The sequence below is a fragment of the Typopeltis vanoorti genome, chromosome 6 (genome assembly GCF_054136105.1).
Source record: "Typopeltis vanoorti isolate ZY-2024b chromosome 6, IOZ_Tvanoo_1.0, whole genome shotgun sequence".
Taxonomy (NCBI): domain Eukaryota; kingdom Metazoa; phylum Arthropoda; class Arachnida; order Uropygi; family Thelyphonidae; genus Typopeltis; species Typopeltis vanoorti.
The window spans coordinates 4,848,702-4,869,640 of NC_143554.1; the positions used below are offsets into that span (position 1 = coordinate 4,848,702).

Consider the following 20,939-nt stretch of genomic DNA (forward strand, 5'->3'; position numbering starts at 1 on the left):
TGTTTGTAGAAACATGTTTCTACGTGTAAGTTTAAGGATACGAGTTTACAGTACAGGTATCCCTCGATTAAATTGGTTGATTAATCCCTCTATGTTACTGCGTTAATGAAATCTAATAATCAATGGTAAAAAGTACAATTCGTCCCTGATCAATTACTGTACTAATAGTTCGTTTTATATGGTACTCTTTTAGGAAAGATAAAAAATGAATACAAAGTAAATGTTTAATAAATACTTGTACCTACATTAGTTACTGCAATTTTTTTTAATCAAAAGAAGTTATAAAGAGTCGTTTGAACAGTTTTAGTTTTTTTTCTTATCGGCATAAATTCTACGATAACAAGCAAAATGACTTTCCAGACCTCGACAAACAAGCATTCTTCGATTAATAAAAGGAATCCATATCCATTATTTGCTGCTTAAGTGATTCTAAACTGCAAAATATTCCATCCAGTTCTTTGACTGTTATTTCCTTTGGAACCTCATCTTCACATTCCATTTGTTCGTTGTTCAATTTCAAGAAGATCGTTGTCACTGAAATCTTTTGAATTTGAATCCAATAATTCTTTAACATCTTCTGCATCGACACCATCAAAACCGAGGTCTTCACCAATTGCAATGATTTCTTTGACCATGTTGTTCACAGGATTTTGAAAACAACCTAAGTCATTAGCGCATTCTGGCAGAAGGTTTTTTCAAACAGCTTTCATGCAACTAGAAGACACTTGCTCCCACGAGTCATGAATGTTCTCAATTGCATGTTTAATGTTAAATTTTTTCCAAAATTCGTGGAGCGTAATCACATTTTCTCCCGTTGTTGTTTCTACTGCCTTTGAGAATGTCTTTTAAGAAAATAGGCTTTGAAAGTTGCAATGACATCCATGTCCATGAGTTGTAGCAATGATGTCGTATTTGGTGGGAAAAATAAAACTTTCACATTCTCACACAGATCATTAAGAGAATTTGGATGACCAGGTGTGTTGTCTAATAGCAAAAGAGCTTTAAAAGCTAAGTTATTTATCTTGCAATAAGTTTCAATTGCTGGGCAAAAATAAGACTTAAAGCAATCTTCGAATAGACTTTGGTTAACCCAAGCCTTCTGATTCGCCTGCCAAATTACAGGTAAAGAGTTCTTGTTACATCCTTTTAAAGCTCTTGGGTTCTGAGTTTGATAGACAAGCAGCAGCTTCAATTTAAAATCTCCATTAGCATTTTCTCCAAGCATAAGAGTTAAGCGATCTTTTGATACTTTATAGCCAGGCTGCACTGCTTCTTTTTTTGATATAAAAGTTTTAGATGGCATTTTTTTTCCAATAGAGTCCAGTTTCATCTACATTGAAAATTTGGCAGTAATCATAATAATAATTTTCTTCGATAATTTTCTGCAGCTCAGCAGGAAACGTGGATACAGCATCATCGGCACTTGCAGCTTCACCTGTTATTTTCACATTCTTTAGTCCAGCTCTAGATTTAAAATTTTCAAGCCAGCCTTTGCTAGCTGTGAATTTTGAATTGTCGTCTTTATATTTAGTCTCTTTAAGTCTTGAAAACAGGCTTAGAGCTTTGGCCGTGATATTATAGGCACTAATTGGAATTCTCTTTTGATTGCAGTCTTCCAGCCAAATAATCAACAGATCTTCCATTTCAACCATTACAGCACTCCAGTTACGTGTGCATTGCATACTTGCAGATGTAGTAACTATTTTACCTTGCTCGCAATGCTCATCAGCTTTGGATAAAATAGTCCATAATCACTTTACCTTGCTCGCAATGCTCATCAGCTTTGGATAAAATAGTCCATATTGTAGACTCGTTAAAACCAAATTCGCATCTGATCTTACTTTTACTTTCACCATGTTTAAATCTTTTAATTATATCAAGTTTTGTATCTAAGGTAATTATCTTCCTCTTCTTTTTTTCAGTTAATGACCCGGTTGTGGGATTGCTCTTATTCTTCGACATGATCAATGGGCTGTAAAATTTACGAAGAACCTAATTTGTAAATACGTACAACAAAACAACTGGAGCTTGTAATGCACCCACTCTTAATGCTAGTAGCGAAGTAACTGGCTGGCACTCAGCCTTGTGCCATGATTTTCATGATTTTCACCTGTTGTTGTTTCAACTGCCTTTGAGAATGTCTTTTTAAAAAAATAGACTTTGAAAGTTGCAATGACTCCCATGTCCATAGGTTGTAACAATGATGTTGTATTTGGTGAGAAAAATAAAAATTTCACATTCTCACACAGATCATTAAGAGAATTTGGATGACCATGAGGCTAGCAGCCTCGTGCCGTGAGCATGATTTTGCATTGTAAATTTAAAGGCGCGTTAATCAAAACTCTTGTTGCATATATCAAGGGATTGCTGCAATAATCAAATCTGCGTTAAGCAAGGGATACCTGTACTTTGAAATATGAAATGATTACCACTTAATGGCAAGTAAAGCATCCCATTGACAAGAAAACTGAAGTTTTCTTGTTAGTGGGAAGATTTGAAACAATTCAGACTGTCAGATGTGAACTGTAGCATTCTTGGTTCTTTAAGTACTTTATAATTAATCTACACATTAAATAGAGCAGGATTTCCAGATTACTCTTATATCATATTTTTTCCCCTTGAAATCTTTAAATATATTTATTTCTGATTGTAGTTTGCAAAATGAAAAATTGTAAACTTCTGTAATACTTGAACTCTTTAACAGAAATATGTTGAATTCTCAATTTTTAATTATAGAGGCCATGTAACACAAGATGCACCAGTACCTGGATCTCCATTATATACTATCAAAGCCTTTATACCTGCAATTGATTCATTCGGATTTGAAACAGATTTACGTACGCATACCCAGGGGCAAGCCTTTTGTCTTTCTGTCTTTCATCACTGGCAGGTAAAGTGTTTTAGATATCTGTTTGGATATTCTATTTTGAATGGCATGTAAAAAAAAAAAATACTCATCAACAGTATAACATAACACGCTTATTTTGCTAAGGAAAAAAACTTTTCATCTATTCTCTCACTTTTCTCTCAGTATAATCCTCTTTGCACTTCGGAAGATGATGCCACATCGAAACGGCTCATATACCATAATGTAACGTCATTTTTATTCATTCTTTTGGAGGTTTTATTATGTCTCCACCTCATTTATACTTTTCTGGTATTTATCTTTGCCCATGTATTTTTAACCTCCACTTTTAATTTTTAATTATTTAGTTTTTATGGTTTCAATTCTTCTGTAATTTATTTTTTTATGGTTGTTCGGTTTTATGATTCTGAATAAATTATCAATGATGTTACATTCTAATTCTTTTACATTTCAAGTTACGTTCCAAATTATAAATTTCAAAGTTATGAAGTTTTGCTCATTAAATCAGGTAAAAGCCAGCATGTTCAAAACAAAGGGGCGTTCTTTAGCAAAATAAGCATTCTATGTTATTATGGTATTCTATGGTATTTCTCACATAGAGGAGCTATGTGAGAAATTTTCAGAAATAATATAGCATATAAAAAAATTTCATTATTGAACATTATATTTTTATCATTTCCTGATGCCTTCAAGGGATCCAAAAGAGGTAACACTTAGTATATCCATTGTTGCTACTTTCCTGTTATCTGTTAGGCTTCTGAAGAAACCAAAAGTAATTAAATTGATGAATAACAGCCTTAAGCAAAGCTCAATAAAAAAGAAAGTGAAAACACATGTTGGAAATTCTGGAAAATCTCATTTAAATGACACATTAGATTTGGCATGCTAAAAAAACATGCTTATCTATTCATTGTGTAGATTATATTTGGTCATTGAAATATATATTGCTCTTTAATTGACCATGATTTATAAACATCTAATACCAACAAGTTTCGCCGACGGGGCTGTCCGGCTTCTTCAGGTCTTATAACGGTAAGAGAAAAAAACTCAAAGTGGCTAGTACAGAGAAATCTCATTGATTGGGATAGCAGCTCAGCTCCTCTTACCTATAAGAAGATTTCTGTAGAAATTTCAAAGAAGCCATTGTAGTCCTCTGTTCTGGAGAAAATCTTAACAGAATCCAGGGAATGATAATAGCTAGTAATATGGAAAACCTTAATAAGATCACTCAGTCTGCCAGAATTTAATTTCGTTCAAAACTACAGAACGTGCTCTCATATAACTAACATAACATAACTAACAAGACGCTCCATGTGTGCAATGTTACGCGTTCTGTTTTAATGTTTAATTTATACGATAGTGTCTCCGTTTTCTCTGTATCAGCTGCTTTGAGTTTTTTTTCTCTTACCGTTATAAGCCCTGAAGAAGCCGGACAGCCCAGTCAGTGAAACTTGTTGGTATTAGATGTTTATAAATCATGGTCAATTAAAGATCAATATATATTTCATTTTAATTATATTGTTGTTATGTTCCATCGAGTCGTTTTCGACTCCTGGTGATTCTATGAACATACATTCTCCATTAAGGTCTGTCCCTGGCCATATCTTTCAGAATTTCCAAGTGCATTCCAGTTGCTTCTTTAACTCCATCCACTCATCTAATTCTTGGTTTTCCTCTTCTCCTGCTTCCATCAACTTTAGCAAGCATCATCTTCTCCAGACTGTCATTTGCTCGCATAATACGTCCGAAGTATGACAGTTTTTTGCTTGATGATCATAGCTTCGAGGGAGCAATCTGGCTTTATTCTGTCTATCACTGATTTATTGGTTTGCTTTGCAGTCCATGGTATTCTTAGTAAGGGTCTCCAAACCCATAATTCAAATGCATTTATCTTCCTTCTTTCACTCTTTCTCAGGGTCCAACTTTCACATTCATTTCACATTTCACATACAGTACCACAGGGAATACCATTGCTTTCACGATTCTGATTTTTGTTGCGAGGCTAATATCTCTAAAGATCTTGCTTAAATTTGTCATTGCTTTATTTCCGAGTAATAATGATCTTCTAACTTCTTCATTACAATAACCATCTTGATCAATTTGGGATCCTAGGAGCACAAAATTGTTAACTGCTTCCATTTTCTCCCCATCTACTTCAAAATCATTAAGTTCACATGTTGCCATAACTTTTGTCTTTTTGAGGTTAAGTTTAAGACCATATTTAGCACTTTCATAATAAGTTCCTCCATATCTTCTATGCATTCTGCTAGCAAGGTGGTATCATCTGCATATCTCAAATTATTAATATTTCTTCCACCGATTTTAATTCCAACTGAAGACTCCTCCAGCCCTGCCATTCTTAAAATATATTCACTGTACAAGTTAAACAGGTACGGAGATAAAATACATCCTTGTCATACCCCTTTACCTATTGTGAAATACTCAGTTTCTCCGAGATCTGTTCGGACAGTAGCTTCTTGTTCATAATAAAGATTCCTCAGAAGGATAGTGACATGTTCTGGTACTCCCATTGTTCTTAACACATTCCACTTGATCTACAGAGTCAAAAGCCTTACTATAGTCAAGGAAACAAAGGTACACATTCTGTTGATATTCCTGTGCTCTTTCTATTATCCATCTCATTGGCGATTTGATCTCTTGTTCCTTTACCTTTTCGAAATCCTGCCTGTTCATCTGGCATTTCTCTCTTGATGAATGGTTGCTGTCTTTTCTGAATGATCTTAAGTAAGACTTTACTTGCATGAGAAATCAGTGCTGTAGTCCTGTAATTTTCGCACTCTCTTGCATCGCCTTTCTTCAGTAAAGGTATATAAACTGATTTTTTCCATTCCACAGGCCATTTAGTTGTGATCCAAATTTTCTTGGATAGCTGCTGTAGTGCCCACCTCACTTCACTCTCCAGTGGTACTGGCTCCCTGTGTATAATCCTGCTCTCCAAATTTCTCAGTAATTTTTTGTCCTTTCTGTAAAGGGCCTCTGTGTACTCTTTCCACCTTTCTTTGATGTCTGCAGCTTCTGTAAGATAGATATCCTTTGTGTTTGCTTTTATTTTATTATTGATATGAAAAAAAAAATTAAAATAATTCTCTCTCTCTGGAGATTTTGCATTCAACTTGCAGTGTAGTATGAATAGCAGTAGCATAACACTGTTATTAAGGTCTCTTAATAACGGTGTTACTATAAACTCAATATTAAAGAGCATTAAGATTCAAAAATTTTATATAATTGTGAAACTGAATTTACCATTGGGAATGGTAAGGGTAGAGATGCATTAAACATAGCCTCTCTACCCAACTTCCAACCTCATTTTTTCCTTTGATATATTCTGTTTTCATAAATGAGGTACTATGAATTAAGTCACAGCAGCATAACTGTTTTGTCATATTGAGGAAATGCCACTATAATATTGGCATTCCCATCACTGGCCTTACAACTTATTGACTAGCAACCCATTGATAGGACATTTAAATTGCTTTCCAGTTCCAAAAGAAAATAAAATGGCTGGATTTAAAGGTTAAAGACAAGGGGCTACAAAATAGATTACAAAGTTGAAAAATAAAAAGATAACCAATATTGGAACTGGAAATGTCCAAGGTATAAGCCGCAGAGATTAACAATTAGATCAAATCTTAAGGAAAAAAAAGACAGCAGTAAATTGAAACCAAGAAAAAATGGTCAGCATTAAAAAGACAAAGACAATGAAAATAGGTGGAATTGTTGAAAATGTCAACTGTGTTTTGAGCAGGGAAACCTGTGGAACAAGTAAAACATTTCAGCTACTTAGGCACGATTTTTAGTGAAGATGGTAAATTAAATATGGAAATAGACTACAGAATCAACAAAGCTGGTATGGTAGGAATTCATATGGAATAAGAGAGAAATTAGTCGGAACACTAAATTAGCTGTATACAAGACAATGTTCAAACCAGTTTTAACTTATAGATCTGAGAGCTGGGTCAGAAGTGAAACACTTGACCAAAGACTAGAGACCGCAGATATGAGAGTCCTGAGAAAGATTATAGGCGTGAACAGATGGCATCAATGGCAATATCATATTAAAAACAAGGATATTAGAAAAGAACTTGACATTGTCAGCATCCAGGAATGCATTAGCAGAGCTAATTTCAGGTGGTATGATGACTTAAACAGAATGGGCGAGGAAAAAGTAGCAAAACAAGTGTTCTCTGCCAGGTTGGCAGGGAAACGACTCAGAGGAAGACCAAGATGTAGGTGGATTGATATGGTACAAAGTGCCTTAGACGATAGAAATATAAGATCTGATAATGTTGGAGTCTTGACAAGTAACAGACTGATTTGGAGGAAAATTGTAGATGGAAGTTAGTAATGATGTAAATTTTTTCATGTAGTACTATCATATCCTGTACACCCCTTGAGGGTACATGTTAGGAATCTGATGATGAAAAAATGTTGAGAGGCTCAAACTAATTAATATTTATATACAATTTTACACTTGCCTAAACAGTTTTGAGAGAGCAAAATCAGGACTAGAATTGATGGTACGTAGAAGCTTAGAAAAGAAAGTAGTTAATTATATATATTGGAATTAATAAATTGTGGAGTATCTGATGACTTTCATTCAGACGTTTAAGTGTGTGTGAGAGAGAGATGTATGTATTTTATCTTTTTTCACTTCCCACGTCTATAAAAACATAAGTGAGGCTCTTATCATGAGCATCATTTGAATATTTCTGCTTTCTTTCCAGCATATTTAGTGTAGCACAAAGCAGCGATGTGAAGTAGAACAATGGCGTCATTGTTTAAAGAATTTAATCAAAAGGACTTTGTTTAGTGCAATGTCTACAAAATGTATGCATTACTGAAGGTAGCTGGAATTTGTTTGAAAGCAAGTGGATGAAAAGTGTCTCTCAGGTCGCGAGATTGAAGTAGTGAATGGAACTCAGAATATGATTGAAAATTGTGTGATGGAATGCCAGGTAGGATTGAAAGAGAGAGTAAAAGTGTTGAACAAAAGAATGGTATGACTGATATAAAGAATGAAGAGTTGGCTGCAATGAGGGAGATAGCTCAGTTATGTGGAATGATACGCAGACCGAAGTGGGAGCTGGAGCAAATGCAGAAATGTTTGGCGAATGGGTCAGCTGATAACAGAAAGAAAGAAGTGTGAGATAAGAGAAATGAGGGCTTGACCAAAAGTGAAAGAAAAAATCAAGGAACGAGTGTTGAATGGCGATTCGATCATAAAAGGTGCGATCAACGAGAGTTTGACAAAATCATGCTTTACGGATGTGAAAATTAATGATGTTAGTGAGGCTATTAGGGCACAAACAGGTAGGGTGAAAGAAATTATCATAGTGGCTGGAATGAATGATTTAAAAGGAGAAAAATATACCATGAGAGGGAACATGAAAGGATTACTAGAAGTAGCAAAAGAAAAGAGTGAGAGAGCTAAAGATAGTGAGCCTGTTGCAGCAGTATTAAAGAGTAGAGCTGAGAAGGAGAGCAATAATAGCGAATGACTTGATGGTTAGTTATGCAGGAGGAGTGGCGTGGTGTTTGTTGATGTGTGGAACGAGTTCGACAATTGAAAGGACTTTTACAAGAAGGATGGTTTGTATCTGAATGGATTTGGTGTTCAGAGACTGGAAAAAGTGTTGTTGAGTGAAGTGAAAGTGGATGTGTAGAATCATGGAAACCAGAGCTTTGGGGGGGGGGGGAGGTAGCTGTTGAGTGGATATTCACACATTATTGCAGCATTTGAGGATAAGAATGTGTATAATATGCCTAAGTTAGTACCACTAGTAACAAAACAGAATGGGATAGTTAGTATAAAGCATTGCAGTGGGCCTAAGGGGCTTTTGTACTAATGCCAGGAGCATTTGGAACCAGCAGGAGGAATTTTTGGCATTGGTTAGCTCATCCTGGCCAAAGGTTATTGGCATTAATGAGACATGGCTAACAGAAGATGATATAATGTGAAGATATGGTGTGTTCAGGAAGGATAGAAAGAAAAGAATGGGGGAAGGAGTGTTATTGATGATAGCCGATGAACTGCAACGAAAGAGAGAAGAAGTTCAACCGCAGGCCAGTGAAAATAGTACATTTGAGGCTATCTTAACAAAATATACAGTTGGATGTTGCTAGAAACCAGGGTATGGAAAAGATTATAGAGTTAGTATGCATTGCAAATAGACTCAATGAGTGGAGGACATTTAATTATTATGGGTAATTTCAACTAAGGGAACATAGATTGGGAGGAAGGAATTGGAATTTATGCAGTTACTAAGGGATAACTACCTGAGACAGCATGTGATGAAACATACTAGAGGTTCGATAATGCTCGATCTGGTAATTACATCTGAGCATTTGTCTATAATTAGGAGGGTGGTTGACGGAGAGATATCAGAGAGTGGTTTACTCGGGAGTAGAGTCCACAAGACGGCCTGTGACTAGTGGTGTGCCACAAGGATCTGTTCTTGGACCACTGCTGTTTAATTTGTTCATAAATGATATAGGAAATGATCTGAGAGGAACAGTACATTTGTTTGCGGATGATGCGAAGTTGGGTAGGGCAATAGTGAATGCAGATGACGTCAAAATTTTGCAGGATGATTTGGATAGATTGATGGTCTGGGCTAAGGAGAATGGATGTCAGTTTAATGTGGCAAAATGTAAGGTTATGCATTTTGGGTTGAAAAGATTGGCGGCAGTTTACTGCATTGGTGGAACCCTGCTCCAGGAAATTGATGAGGCACGAGATTTAGGAGTGTTGGTGGATAAGGAATTGAAATTTAGGGGACACATTGCAAAAGTGACCAAAATAGCTCATCAAATCACTTGGTTGCTGAAGAATACGTTGACAAGCAGAGACAAGCAGGTTATTGTTCCTCTCTATCGAGCCTTGATAAGACCCCATCTAGACTACTGTGCTCAGATTTGGTCACCTAGGTTTCTTCTTGATGGGGAGGAGGTGGAGAGGATCCAGAGGCGAGTGACCAAGATGATAGCAGGTCTGTGGAATGAACCGTATGAGAACAGGTGTGGTTGATAGGCGGAGGAGGGGAGATATGATTGAGACATTCAAATTACTGAAGGGTTTCTATAAAATTAATTCAGAAGATATTTTTGAGAACAGGGCTGGTTGTGGGAGGACTAGGGGACATCCATGGAAACTGGGCAAAAGTGTGGTTAGTAAAGGTGTTAGAGCTGGGTTCTTTACTTTTAGAGTGGTGAATGAGTGGAATGCGCTCCCTGAGTCTGTGGTGGATGCTGTGACGGTGAATGAGTTTAAGGCGAGGTATGATAGATACTATATGAATGTCAGATAGTTGTGATGAATATGATTTGGGGCCTCCCTCGATGAGTCTAATGACTCCCCGGAGTTGCCCGTAATAATAATAATAATAATGAATATGACCTCATTGTCACCAATTGGTGAGAGTGATCATATGGCCTTGACCTGGGAGGTAGCTCAATGTGTGGAATTTTCAGTTAAGATGGAGTTACAGGGCTGGTGAGTATGACAAGCTTAGGAGATTGCTTGGATTGGTGCAAGGGCTGGATGTTGGTAGTGCATGGGAAGTGGTAAAGGAGTTGGAAGTTTTTTCCCACTTGGTTAGACTATGATAAATTTAGTTTAATCCTTTATCCAAGTGTAAGCAAACAAAGTTTGCACCTGAAGTATCTTCAGGTGTGAGGCAACTCCTGGTAAAGGTTGACCAAGCTCTCATCACTCCTTGTCTTAGTATCCCATAATGCAAAACACATCTCCTTGCAGACATGTATAAATATGACTTCTCCATTGCTTCCACCTTGGTATAACCACCTTTGTGTCTGGCTCCCACTGACGAGACCTCAATAAAAGTTGAAACTGGTCTGGGTTATGGCCCTTCACTTAATGCATAGCATTATAAATGTCTGCAAGGAGTGATGAGAGCTTGGTCCACCTTTACCATGAGTTGCCTCAGTCCTGAAGATACTTCAGGCACAAACTTTGTTTGCTTACACTTGGATAAAGGATTAAACTAAATTTATTATAGTTTAACCAAGTGGGAAAAAACTTCCAACATCTTTCTCTAAATCCAGAGTAATTTAATAAAAGGTGAGACACCTTTTGGCAACTTGTATAGGTAAATATGACTTCTCCATTGCTTCCACCTCTGGGTCTGGCTCTCACTGACGGGATCCCAATGAAGGTTGAAAGCGGTTGGAAGCTTGGGTGATGAATGGCAATGCTGCATCCCATGAAGTTTTAACTGAGGCTCAGCTGTTGTCTCACCCAGGTCCTGGAGGGGGGGGGGGGGGGTGTATTGAATGTCAATGCTGTAGTCCACGAAGTTAACTGAGCCTGCCACGGGGTAGAGCCAACACTGAGAGTTCTTCTCAGGTGCAGGGTGAGCCTGTTACTGAGTTTTTGACCTGTACTTGAACATTCAATAAAGGTCGAAACCGGTCTGAGTAGTGATCCTTCCCTTCATGCATAGCATCATACATGTCCACAAGGAGATGTGCTTTGCATTATCGAAGATACTAAGACAAAGAGCGATGAGAGCTTGGTCCACCTTTACCACTAGTTGCCTCAGTCCTGAAGATACTTCAGGTGCAAACTTTTGTTTGCTTACACTTGGATAAAGGATTAAACTAAATTTATTATGGTAAAAGAGTGTTTGAGGAGGGAGGTAATAGCAGACTGAATACCTACTCAGGAGAGTAAATCAAGTGGGAGTTAAATGGATGAATATCATCCAGCTGGAGCTGTGCAAGGGTAACTAGTGTGGTAAGAAAGGCAAAAGCAGATTATGAAAGTGAGTTAGCAATGCATGCAAAAGATAATCCTAAACAGTTCTTTTGATTTACTGCAAGTAAAAGAAAGAATGCATATGGCAGAATGATTTTAATGTAACTGAATCAGTCGAAAAAGAAGAATTACTAAGTGAACACTGTGCAGGAGTACATCATCCAGATGGTGATATTGCAGGAACAAGAGAGCCAAAGGCTTATACAGGAACTGAGGTAAATGAAATGGAAATGTAAAGCATATTACAGACCCTTAATGTGAATACAACTGTGGGATTGGACGATATATCAGCACGAGTGTTATGTGAGCGGGCAAGGGAATTGTCAGTGCCTTTGACTATAATGTTTAATCTAAGTCTCAGCTCTGGGTTAGTGATGAAGGGGTAGAAAGAAGTGAAAATGGTTCCATTGCATAAAGGAGGCTCCAAGGCCGTTGTAACAAATTACCAATCGATCAGTATATCAGCAGTTGTTGTCAGATTATTGGAGAAGTTGGTCAAGAGTAAAATACAGGAATGGATAGATGGAAATGGAAGATTTTGGATAGGAGATTTTGTAAAGGGTAAGTCATGCCTCAGTAACTCTTTTATAATACAGTGACAGCCAAGCTGGATTTACAGTGATACTGCTGGACTTTGCAAAGGCCTTTGACAAGATACCACATGGAATTCTAATCAGTAAACTACAGCACATGGGAATGGATATTAGGGTTGGTGAGATGGATAGGAGGATGATTGATGGCGAGATATTAGAAATTCGTTTATTTAGGAGTAGAGTCCAAGAGCATGCCTGTGACAAGTGTCATGCTGCAGAGTTCTGCTGTTGGACCACTACAGTTTAATTTGTTCATTATTGATATAGGAAAGGATCTGAGGGGAAGTTTGCTACATCATAGCAAACAACTGTTCAGTTGTTTGCTATGATGCAAACAACTGAATTTATTTGATTTGGATAGATTTTGAATGATTTGGATAGATTGGCAGACTGAGCAAAGGAGAATGGATGTCAGTTTAATGTGGCAAAGTGTAAGGCATTTGGGTTGAAAAGATTACCAGCTGTATACCACATCATTGGTGGAACTGTACTCCAGGAAAATGACGAAGCCAGAAACTTTGGGAGTGTTAGTGGATAGGGAGTTAAATTTAGGGGGCACATAGCAAAAGTGGCTAAAGCAGTTCCCCTTTTTCAAGCCTTGATAAGACCCCATCTTGACTACTGCATGCTGATCTGAGTGCCAGAATTTCTTGGTGATGAGGAGGAGGAGATGAAAGGATCAAGAGGCGAGAGACCAAGATGTTAGCAGGTCTGTGGAATAAACCTTCTGAGAACTGGTTGATAGGTGGAAAAGGGGTGATATGTTTGAGACATACAAATTACTGAACAGTTTTTACAAGATTAATTCAGAGGAAATTTTTCAGAACAGGTCTAGTAGTGGGAGAACTGGGGTCATCAATGGAAACTGAGTAAGGGTGTTAGAACTTGATTTTTTGCTTGGAGAGTAGTGAATGAGTGGAATAGGTTGCCAGAGTCTGTTGTGTGTGCCATGAGTTCAAAGCAAAGTATGATAGATACTGTGCTAGATATTTGGATATTCGAGTCTTCAGGATTTAAGGTAACATTTGACAGGTAACATAAAGCTATATGCTGATGTCGGATAGTTCTTGACATCATATTTAGGGAATCCCTCGATGAGTCTAAGGACTCCTTGGAGTTGCCCATGATAATGATGATAATATTTATTCTTTAAAACAATTTTAGAGTAGATAAATTCACTTAACTTTGTCTTATAATTAAGACGAGAGAATGTAATATAAAAGAAACATTGTTTATTTAAAATAAGTATAAAAATATAATTATTTACATCATCAATTTACTGATATATACTTTTTTTTGGGGGTGTACAAGTTATTATTATTATTAAGAGAGACTTCTAGGAAGTCAGGAACTTATCAAGGGAGGTCATATACTATTCCTGCACCAGCTGTTATACCTGTTCTTGAATTCGTTCACGCTACTTCCACATACCGTATCCAATGGCAATCCATTCTAATCACATACTGCTATGAGGGAAAAAATCTAGCTCTGAACCCATTCTTGATGGCATTCCTTCTCAACTCCAAGGATACCCTTACTGTACCTTCCATCTACTTAAATCCTGTACGAGCCCTTTAGAAGTCTCAATCATATTCCCTCTTTCTCCTGTTTGCTGGTGTCTGCAGGCTACAAATTATCATTGTAGTCATTATTTTGTGACACCTCCAAAGGAGTCCAAAAACATTGAGAGAGGGCAGCTCTCAAATTATCAGCCTGTCTTCATAATCAGTATTCTGCATTCCTGATATCATTTTTAACACTCTCCTTTCACTTTCTCCACTGTATCAAAATCACCATGGCAACCAGGAGACCAGACCTACAATAGTCCAACTGAGGTGCTATCAAAGCCTGTAAAGAGGCAAAATGGCTTCCTTATCTTTACATGTCAAAGTTTGTTTCAGCATTGCAATTATCCTCTAAATTTCATTTTGCAATCTTTACTACATGGCCCTTGAACTTCAACTTCCTATTGTTAAATCTCTGATTCTTATTAATTAATTCTTGTTCGGCTGCACCTTTATAAAATTCTACGTTTCTCATTTAAACTTTTCTTCTTAACCTTTATTAATTGCGGCCATCTGACTTATGGCCGCAATTAATAAAGCTCACGTGTGCAAAACTTACAGAACAAAGTAATCGCCTCAGGCTAGAGCCAATCCCTTTGTCTGACCTACTGGTGTTTATTCTCAATTGAAATTGGAAAATTTATTTAGTTTCTAGCTGCGCCACCAATTTCTTGGGTGGGAGTTGAATCTCCCTCCGAAGAATAACATACAGTAAACCACACGGAACTTTTCTCTCTTAATTCTAAGTAAATCTAGCAACTTAAATTTTCTGTTATGCAGTCATGACAATATCTACTAAGGCACACACAGATTCAAGTTTAATGAGTAGTGCATTGAAAATAGAAATCAGGCAAGTTATTTAAATGAAAACAATTTATTTAACATCAATGAAATGTACAATGGGTCAATTTTAAGTACCAAGTAAATTAGCTTCTATGCTTCAAGTTACAACTAATGACTACGTTTACAATTTAGTTCCTCATCATAATCAATTCTAGTAAGACCATTTGTCTATAATTTTCTCTCGTTAAAACTTGGTTATACTCAGATCAATTTTTCATAACATTCTGCAGGTTTAGGCAATAGCTATAACATTAAATACACGATGTTTCACCTCAAATTTTAGCCGGGCATTATTTCAAATATCAGCATAAGGCCTAAAGTCCTCAAGTATCACTATAAAACAAGTCCCTTCATTAAATCACCGTCGCAATCTTCTTATTTCTAGCTAAACAAAGGAAAGATCTTACTTTGAAAGATGTCTGGTTTCCTCCGACTGATCCGTGAAATCATCTCTGGGATTTCGTGAGATCTCCTCTTAATATCGGCGAACATTTGGATCTTGGCGACATGGAAACTCGTCCTCTAATTTCTTCTAAAACAGCTTATCTTAGTTGCGTCAGTCCCTCGGCATTTACTATCTGGAACACAGATCTCTGATGGTGATTACAAATCATCTCCCACGATGTTATCAAAGCTCTACTGCCGTAACATTCATCGCATCATTGTACTTCTTGACTTCGGGACCTCGTTAACTTCTCGCTGACCTGGGAATGGACGAACTCCACGAACTGCTCTGCCAGGAACTAAACTGAATCGCCGAACTCCTTTCTCGCCATTGCAACCCTCTATTTATCTGGCTCTGGTGACCTTTGGTGTTCTGCACCCATCACCCTTCTCGGTCATTGCATTCAGGTGGGAAACCCCGCGCATTGTTGACCTTTGAGATTGCAGTTGCCCCAGGTCATTACTTAATATGATAATCTGTCTGGAATTACCGGTGACTAAGAGATTTCTTTAGACACAATTTATCTTATACTTATTTTCCTTTGTTCTTTTACAAAACCCTTTGAGGTGGCAATATTCAGTAATATACAAAAAATATTATTTCTAAATTAAAAAATATGAAAATTTCTCTATTAACTTGCACGTATTTTTAGTGAATTTTGTTTACCAGTAAAATCGGTATACAAGAGGTTTTTGAATCAAGTTCCTTGAATACACAATTTTACACTATCTACTAAAACTCCAAGATCCCTAATCTGATGAGTTTCTTTTAGCATAATCCCACCAATATAATATGACATTGGATAGCTAATCACACTAAAGTACATGGCTTTGCATTTATTAACACTGAACTGATAGTCATTTGCAGCATATTTACTTATATGCCTACAATTCAAGCCTATTCAAATCATTGTGCATGTACTGTATATCAACTGCATTCCTGATTGTCCTGTCTATCATCACCATCAGTAAATAGCTTTATGTTACCTGTCAAATTCTTCCCAACATCATTAATGTACAGATTGAATAACAATGGACTAAGGATCCTTAGTGGTATACCACTGGTTACATTAAATCTTGAAGACTCGAATCCCCATACTACTTTTTGATATCTATCAATCAGCCATCCTCTTACCTATGCCAATATTTTATATTCTCCAGTTTATGTAATAGTCTTCCATGATGTATTCTGTCAAAAACCTTAGCAAAAATCGTTAAAACGTTTGGCCTGACCTCTGGTAAAAAAAAACCACCACCATACTACATCAAAGCTAGATGGTTGGTCAGTAACTTTAGCATACCATGTAGATCATAGTGCAGTTTTTTTTTTTTTTTTTTGTATATATGTGTATACTCCAGATGATGACCTCAACATGAAGGTCAAAACATCGAGTACTTGTTTTGGTTTATATTAAACTAAAGTTTTATTAACACAGTAGTTGTTTCCATAAATTTCATGATGTATTTTGATCACCATGTAAGCATGAAGAAAAGGATTCTCATAATCCATAATTGGTCGATAGTTGGATCTTTGCACACTTTTGTGCAATGGGATTAACATACATTCCTTCCACTCCTGCAGAATCCTCTCTCTTTTGAAACTCACATTATATAACCAGTCAAAGGAATAGCCAGTTCAGCTAAACACTCTTTTAGCATCTGTACTGATATCCCGTCAGTCGCTATTGCTATATTCTTATTCGGTTTGTGCAACAGCTCTTATACCTCCTCCTCATATATTTGAGTTTCTTCATCCAATGAAGAGGTAGCAGTGAGTGCAATATTGCATACACCAGGTTGATATCTTTTAGCAAAATGGGCATTCATTAGTTGAACAACATCTTCTACATGTCCCCCACCCCCACACATCATCTGCATTCATTCTTTCTTTCTTTTACTTGCAGCATAATAATTATAGAATTCTTTAGGGTTGTCTTTAGCTTACCAAGCCAGTTTCTTTTCATACTCTTTCTGTACAACAGTTGTGAATCTTCGGGCTTGCTGCTTATAATTTTCATAACCGACATCATCCTTTTGCACACAGTATTCCTTCTACATCATCCTTTTTCTTAAGAATCTCTGGATTAATAAGATTACCTATCCATTTCACTCATACTCAAAATTGTGATAATACTACAGGGTGTTCGGGATAAATTTGACAGTTTCGTAAGGAAAAAGAAAATCTTCTTTGTATCTATTAAATTTAATGAATTGACAAAAAAAACATTACAGGCAGAGTTAATTACAATACTATCAACAAGATTTACTCAAAATAACCACCATTAGCATCGATCACAGCTTCAATTCTGCTTCGGAACCTCGAACAAGCTGATGCTACAGTCTCCCTGGGAAGGGCCGCAAAAACTGTTTTAATTTTATCCATTAACTGGGCTTTTGTATTACTGGAAGTGCGATTGGTGTCTTTTTCAACTGCGCCCCATACAAAATAATCCATGGGGTTAAGGTCTGGGGAGTTTGGAGGCCAAACATTTGGACTGGTGAAGTCGTAGAAATTTTCAGACAACCATTTTTGACTTTTCCCAGAGGTGTGGCAAGGGGCCGAATCCTGCTGCCATACATACGGCCTACCATTGGCTACCCTTGTTATCCAGGGCTTGACTACAGTTAGCAACTCCACGAACAAAGCCCGAATTCCAATGCCAGGGTTCTTCAACACCTGTTCCTGCAGATTTGCGAGGAATTCTGCTGTACGAACGCAATCAGATCGTCTGCTAGGGATCTTTCTTCTTGCTACATCCTCGTAGTCACCATTGCAAGTCTCTAGTTCATGCCTGATTGTTTTTACTGTATTCAGGGAGCATTGGGCAGCAGTCGTAATATCCTTATTTTGATGGCGGGCACGAATCATCATGATACAAGTTATTCTCTTCCATGATTCAGGTGGGTTCCAGCTATCCATCCTTTCTGACATCTTGTATATGAATGAAGAAGGGTCCAACCTTTTAAATGAAGAGAAGTGTGTGTTAATACATGTAACTTACGGAAAAATATAATTAATTATAAATATGTCAAATTTATCCCGAACACCCTGTATATGAAAAAGTTATGTCATTACTAACATCTAATCAACAGTTTTCCTCTAAATTAATCTGTTATCAGTCAAGACTCTAGTATTATCAGAGCTTATATTTTTCTCTTATAATGCACTTTTTTTCTCATGCCTATGATCTCCAGTCTTTGATCAAGTGTTTTATTTCTAGTCCCCCTCTCAGGTCCAAATCTGGTTTGAGTACTGTCTTCTATATAGCTAGTCGAATGTCTTGACTAACTTCTCTTATTCCATATGAATTTATTCAGTCGACTTCCTGCTATAGCAGCTTTGCTAATTCTGTGGCTATTTCCATATTTTATTTATAACTATTCACTAAAAATCGTGCCTAAATAACTGAAAGTTTTACTTGTTCTGTAAGTTCTCCATTCAGGATGCCGTTGATGTTATAGCATTACATTATCGCTAATTTTCATACCAAATTTATCAGTTATTCAATTTAGTTAGGGAATTTTTCAGACTTATACTGGATTTATTTAGAAGCATACCATCTGTAAAAAGTAAAGAACAGAGAATAACATGCCCAATTTTGATATCAGGTTTAATACCATATTAATCCTTCATATTATTCGCATAGATGAATAACAATGGAGATACACCTGGTTTAACATGAATCCACCTTCCTATCTTCTACTTCTCTTCTTCCTATTGTGAATTGTCCATGCAGTCTGTTATGGTCTCATGCCCTCGCTCTCTTGGTCTTCTAATTCTTCTTTTTATTTTACGTCTGCTATTGTCCATTCGATTTAGATGTTCTAACTATCTTTGTTTATATTTACTTATAATTAATTGGTTTGTTTTTTTATGTGTTTATTTGTTTTATGGTGCCACTTGGTATATTCAGCTATTTTTCTGAGAATTTCATTTCTGCTGTTTGAATCTGTTTTTCATTCTTCTTTTTTATATAGTGTTTCATTTCCACATAATGAAGTTGGTTTAGACAGAATGGTATATAGTGTGATTGTGGTGTGTTCTCTACCAGGGGTGATTTAAATACACAGTCTAACCATAAATACTTTTATAACTTAAACAGTGCATTAACCTTTAATCTATCAGTAAATCATTTACAGCTATCATCACATATAAACCGCATGTATAATGTTGCATGTAGCAGCACTCAATGTTCAAAATGCCCCCCCCCCCCCCTTTTTTTTTTTTTTTTTTTTTTCACGCATGCCCAAGGTCTGTGAGGCTACATATCAATAGCAGTATGCACAACTTCCAACAGAAATGCTGCCAATGCTCACTCCAAATCCATATTCTGGCTGGCGATGTTGGTGTGTCATTTCATGCAGGCTACTCTCACAAGTCCCCAACCATAATTTTAAACAGAGACAGGATGAACTCTTTTTTCTTGGACTGATATTTACTTCCAACCTCTCTTGGCACAAACACATCACATCAATAGATTCTTCAGTTTCTAAAAACCTAAGCATTCTTTTCTCAAAAAACTATTTTACATCTGCCCAGCTACTAACCCTATATAAATCCCAAATCTGTCCATCGCTAGAACACTGTACACGTATTTGGGATGGTGCACCTAAAACCTCCTTGAAAATTCTTGACGCTGTCCAAAGGATATTAATTAATTCGGCTCATTGTTCTCTCACAGGCTCACTTTAACATCTGTCTCTTCTACAAGTACTTACAGATACTACCATGGTCACCGCTCACTTGCTGTTAGGCCTATTAAAAGAAGAGCAGCTGCTGTCCAACATCCCTTTACAGTACCACTGCAAACTCATCAAACCTGCTTCTCCTCTTCCTCATTTATTCCATCTATCTCTGTCCTCTGGAATAGCCTTCCTCATGATGTGTTTCCCAACAATTTCAAACTACATCTCTTTAAGAAGATTGTCAATAGGTTTCTTCTTTCTCAACCCTCATCTATGCCACACACATGAACACTGATGTGCTATAGGTTCTTGTTCCTGACTAATATCTCACTAAACTATGCACAGAGAATTGAAGAGGATTGGTATTGGCAGTCATATGCCTATACAGAAACCATTGATTTCTTGCGAAGAACCAGAAAGTTTGTACAGTGGTGTCGGGAACAATGGGATTGGACACAGGAAAAAAGGTTGTGTAGTCCAATGAGTCACATTAGTACACCTTGTTCTGTATGGATGGTAGGCAGAGAGTTTGCCAGGAGCCCCATGAAGCATTGAACCCAGCTTGCCTTGTAAACACAACTCAAGGTTCTGCAGGTTATGTCATATTCTTTTGGTACAGAATGGATCCCCTGATATTGCTGGAAAAGTGGGTATCCTCCAAGGAATATCTAAAATAAAGTCCATCCTGCAACGGTATTAATACCATGTTGGATTGCCTTTAGCCCAAATTACAGCGCATACGCAGTATGGCATAGATTCCATAAGGTGTTGAATTGCATCTTTGTCTTCAACTGGCTCAGATTGGACAGATGCTGAGATTAGTGTATGCATGCATTCTTCAAGCAATTTTCTTGTTTTGCTAGATAAGAATTGGTTTCCCAGTTTTCAGACTAAAATCAGAACTTTTAAAAGTTCTGATTTTTGTCTGAATGCAGAGAAATCAATGCCTAGTGATCTTAGTATATATGATTGCTGTTTTAATTATATATATTCAATTATTTAATATTAGTATTTGTATATGCAGATTGTTCCTGGTGATCCATTAGATAAAAGTATTGTTATTAGACCTCTGGAACCACAGCCAGCACCACATTTGGCAAGAGAATTCATGATTAAGACTCGAAGGAGAAAAGTAAGAATTTCAT

At 36.9% G+C, this 20,939-nt stretch overlaps 1 protein-coding gene across 1 annotated transcript in view; it reads left to right on the forward strand.

Moving 5' to 3' along the window:
• LOC150105257 (116 kDa U5 small nuclear ribonucleoprotein component) overlaps positions 1–20,939 on the forward strand; it is a 358,330-nt gene that overhangs the window by 317,575 nt on the left and 19,816 nt on the right. The window contains exons 21-22 of the mRNA XM_090394018.1: positions 2,737–2,890; positions 20,819–20,926. Of these exons, the coding sequence (XP_090250144.1) occupies positions 2,737–2,890; positions 20,819–20,926 (262 nt within the window). The remainder of the gene's footprint in view (positions 1–2,736; positions 2,891–20,818; positions 20,927–20,939) is intronic.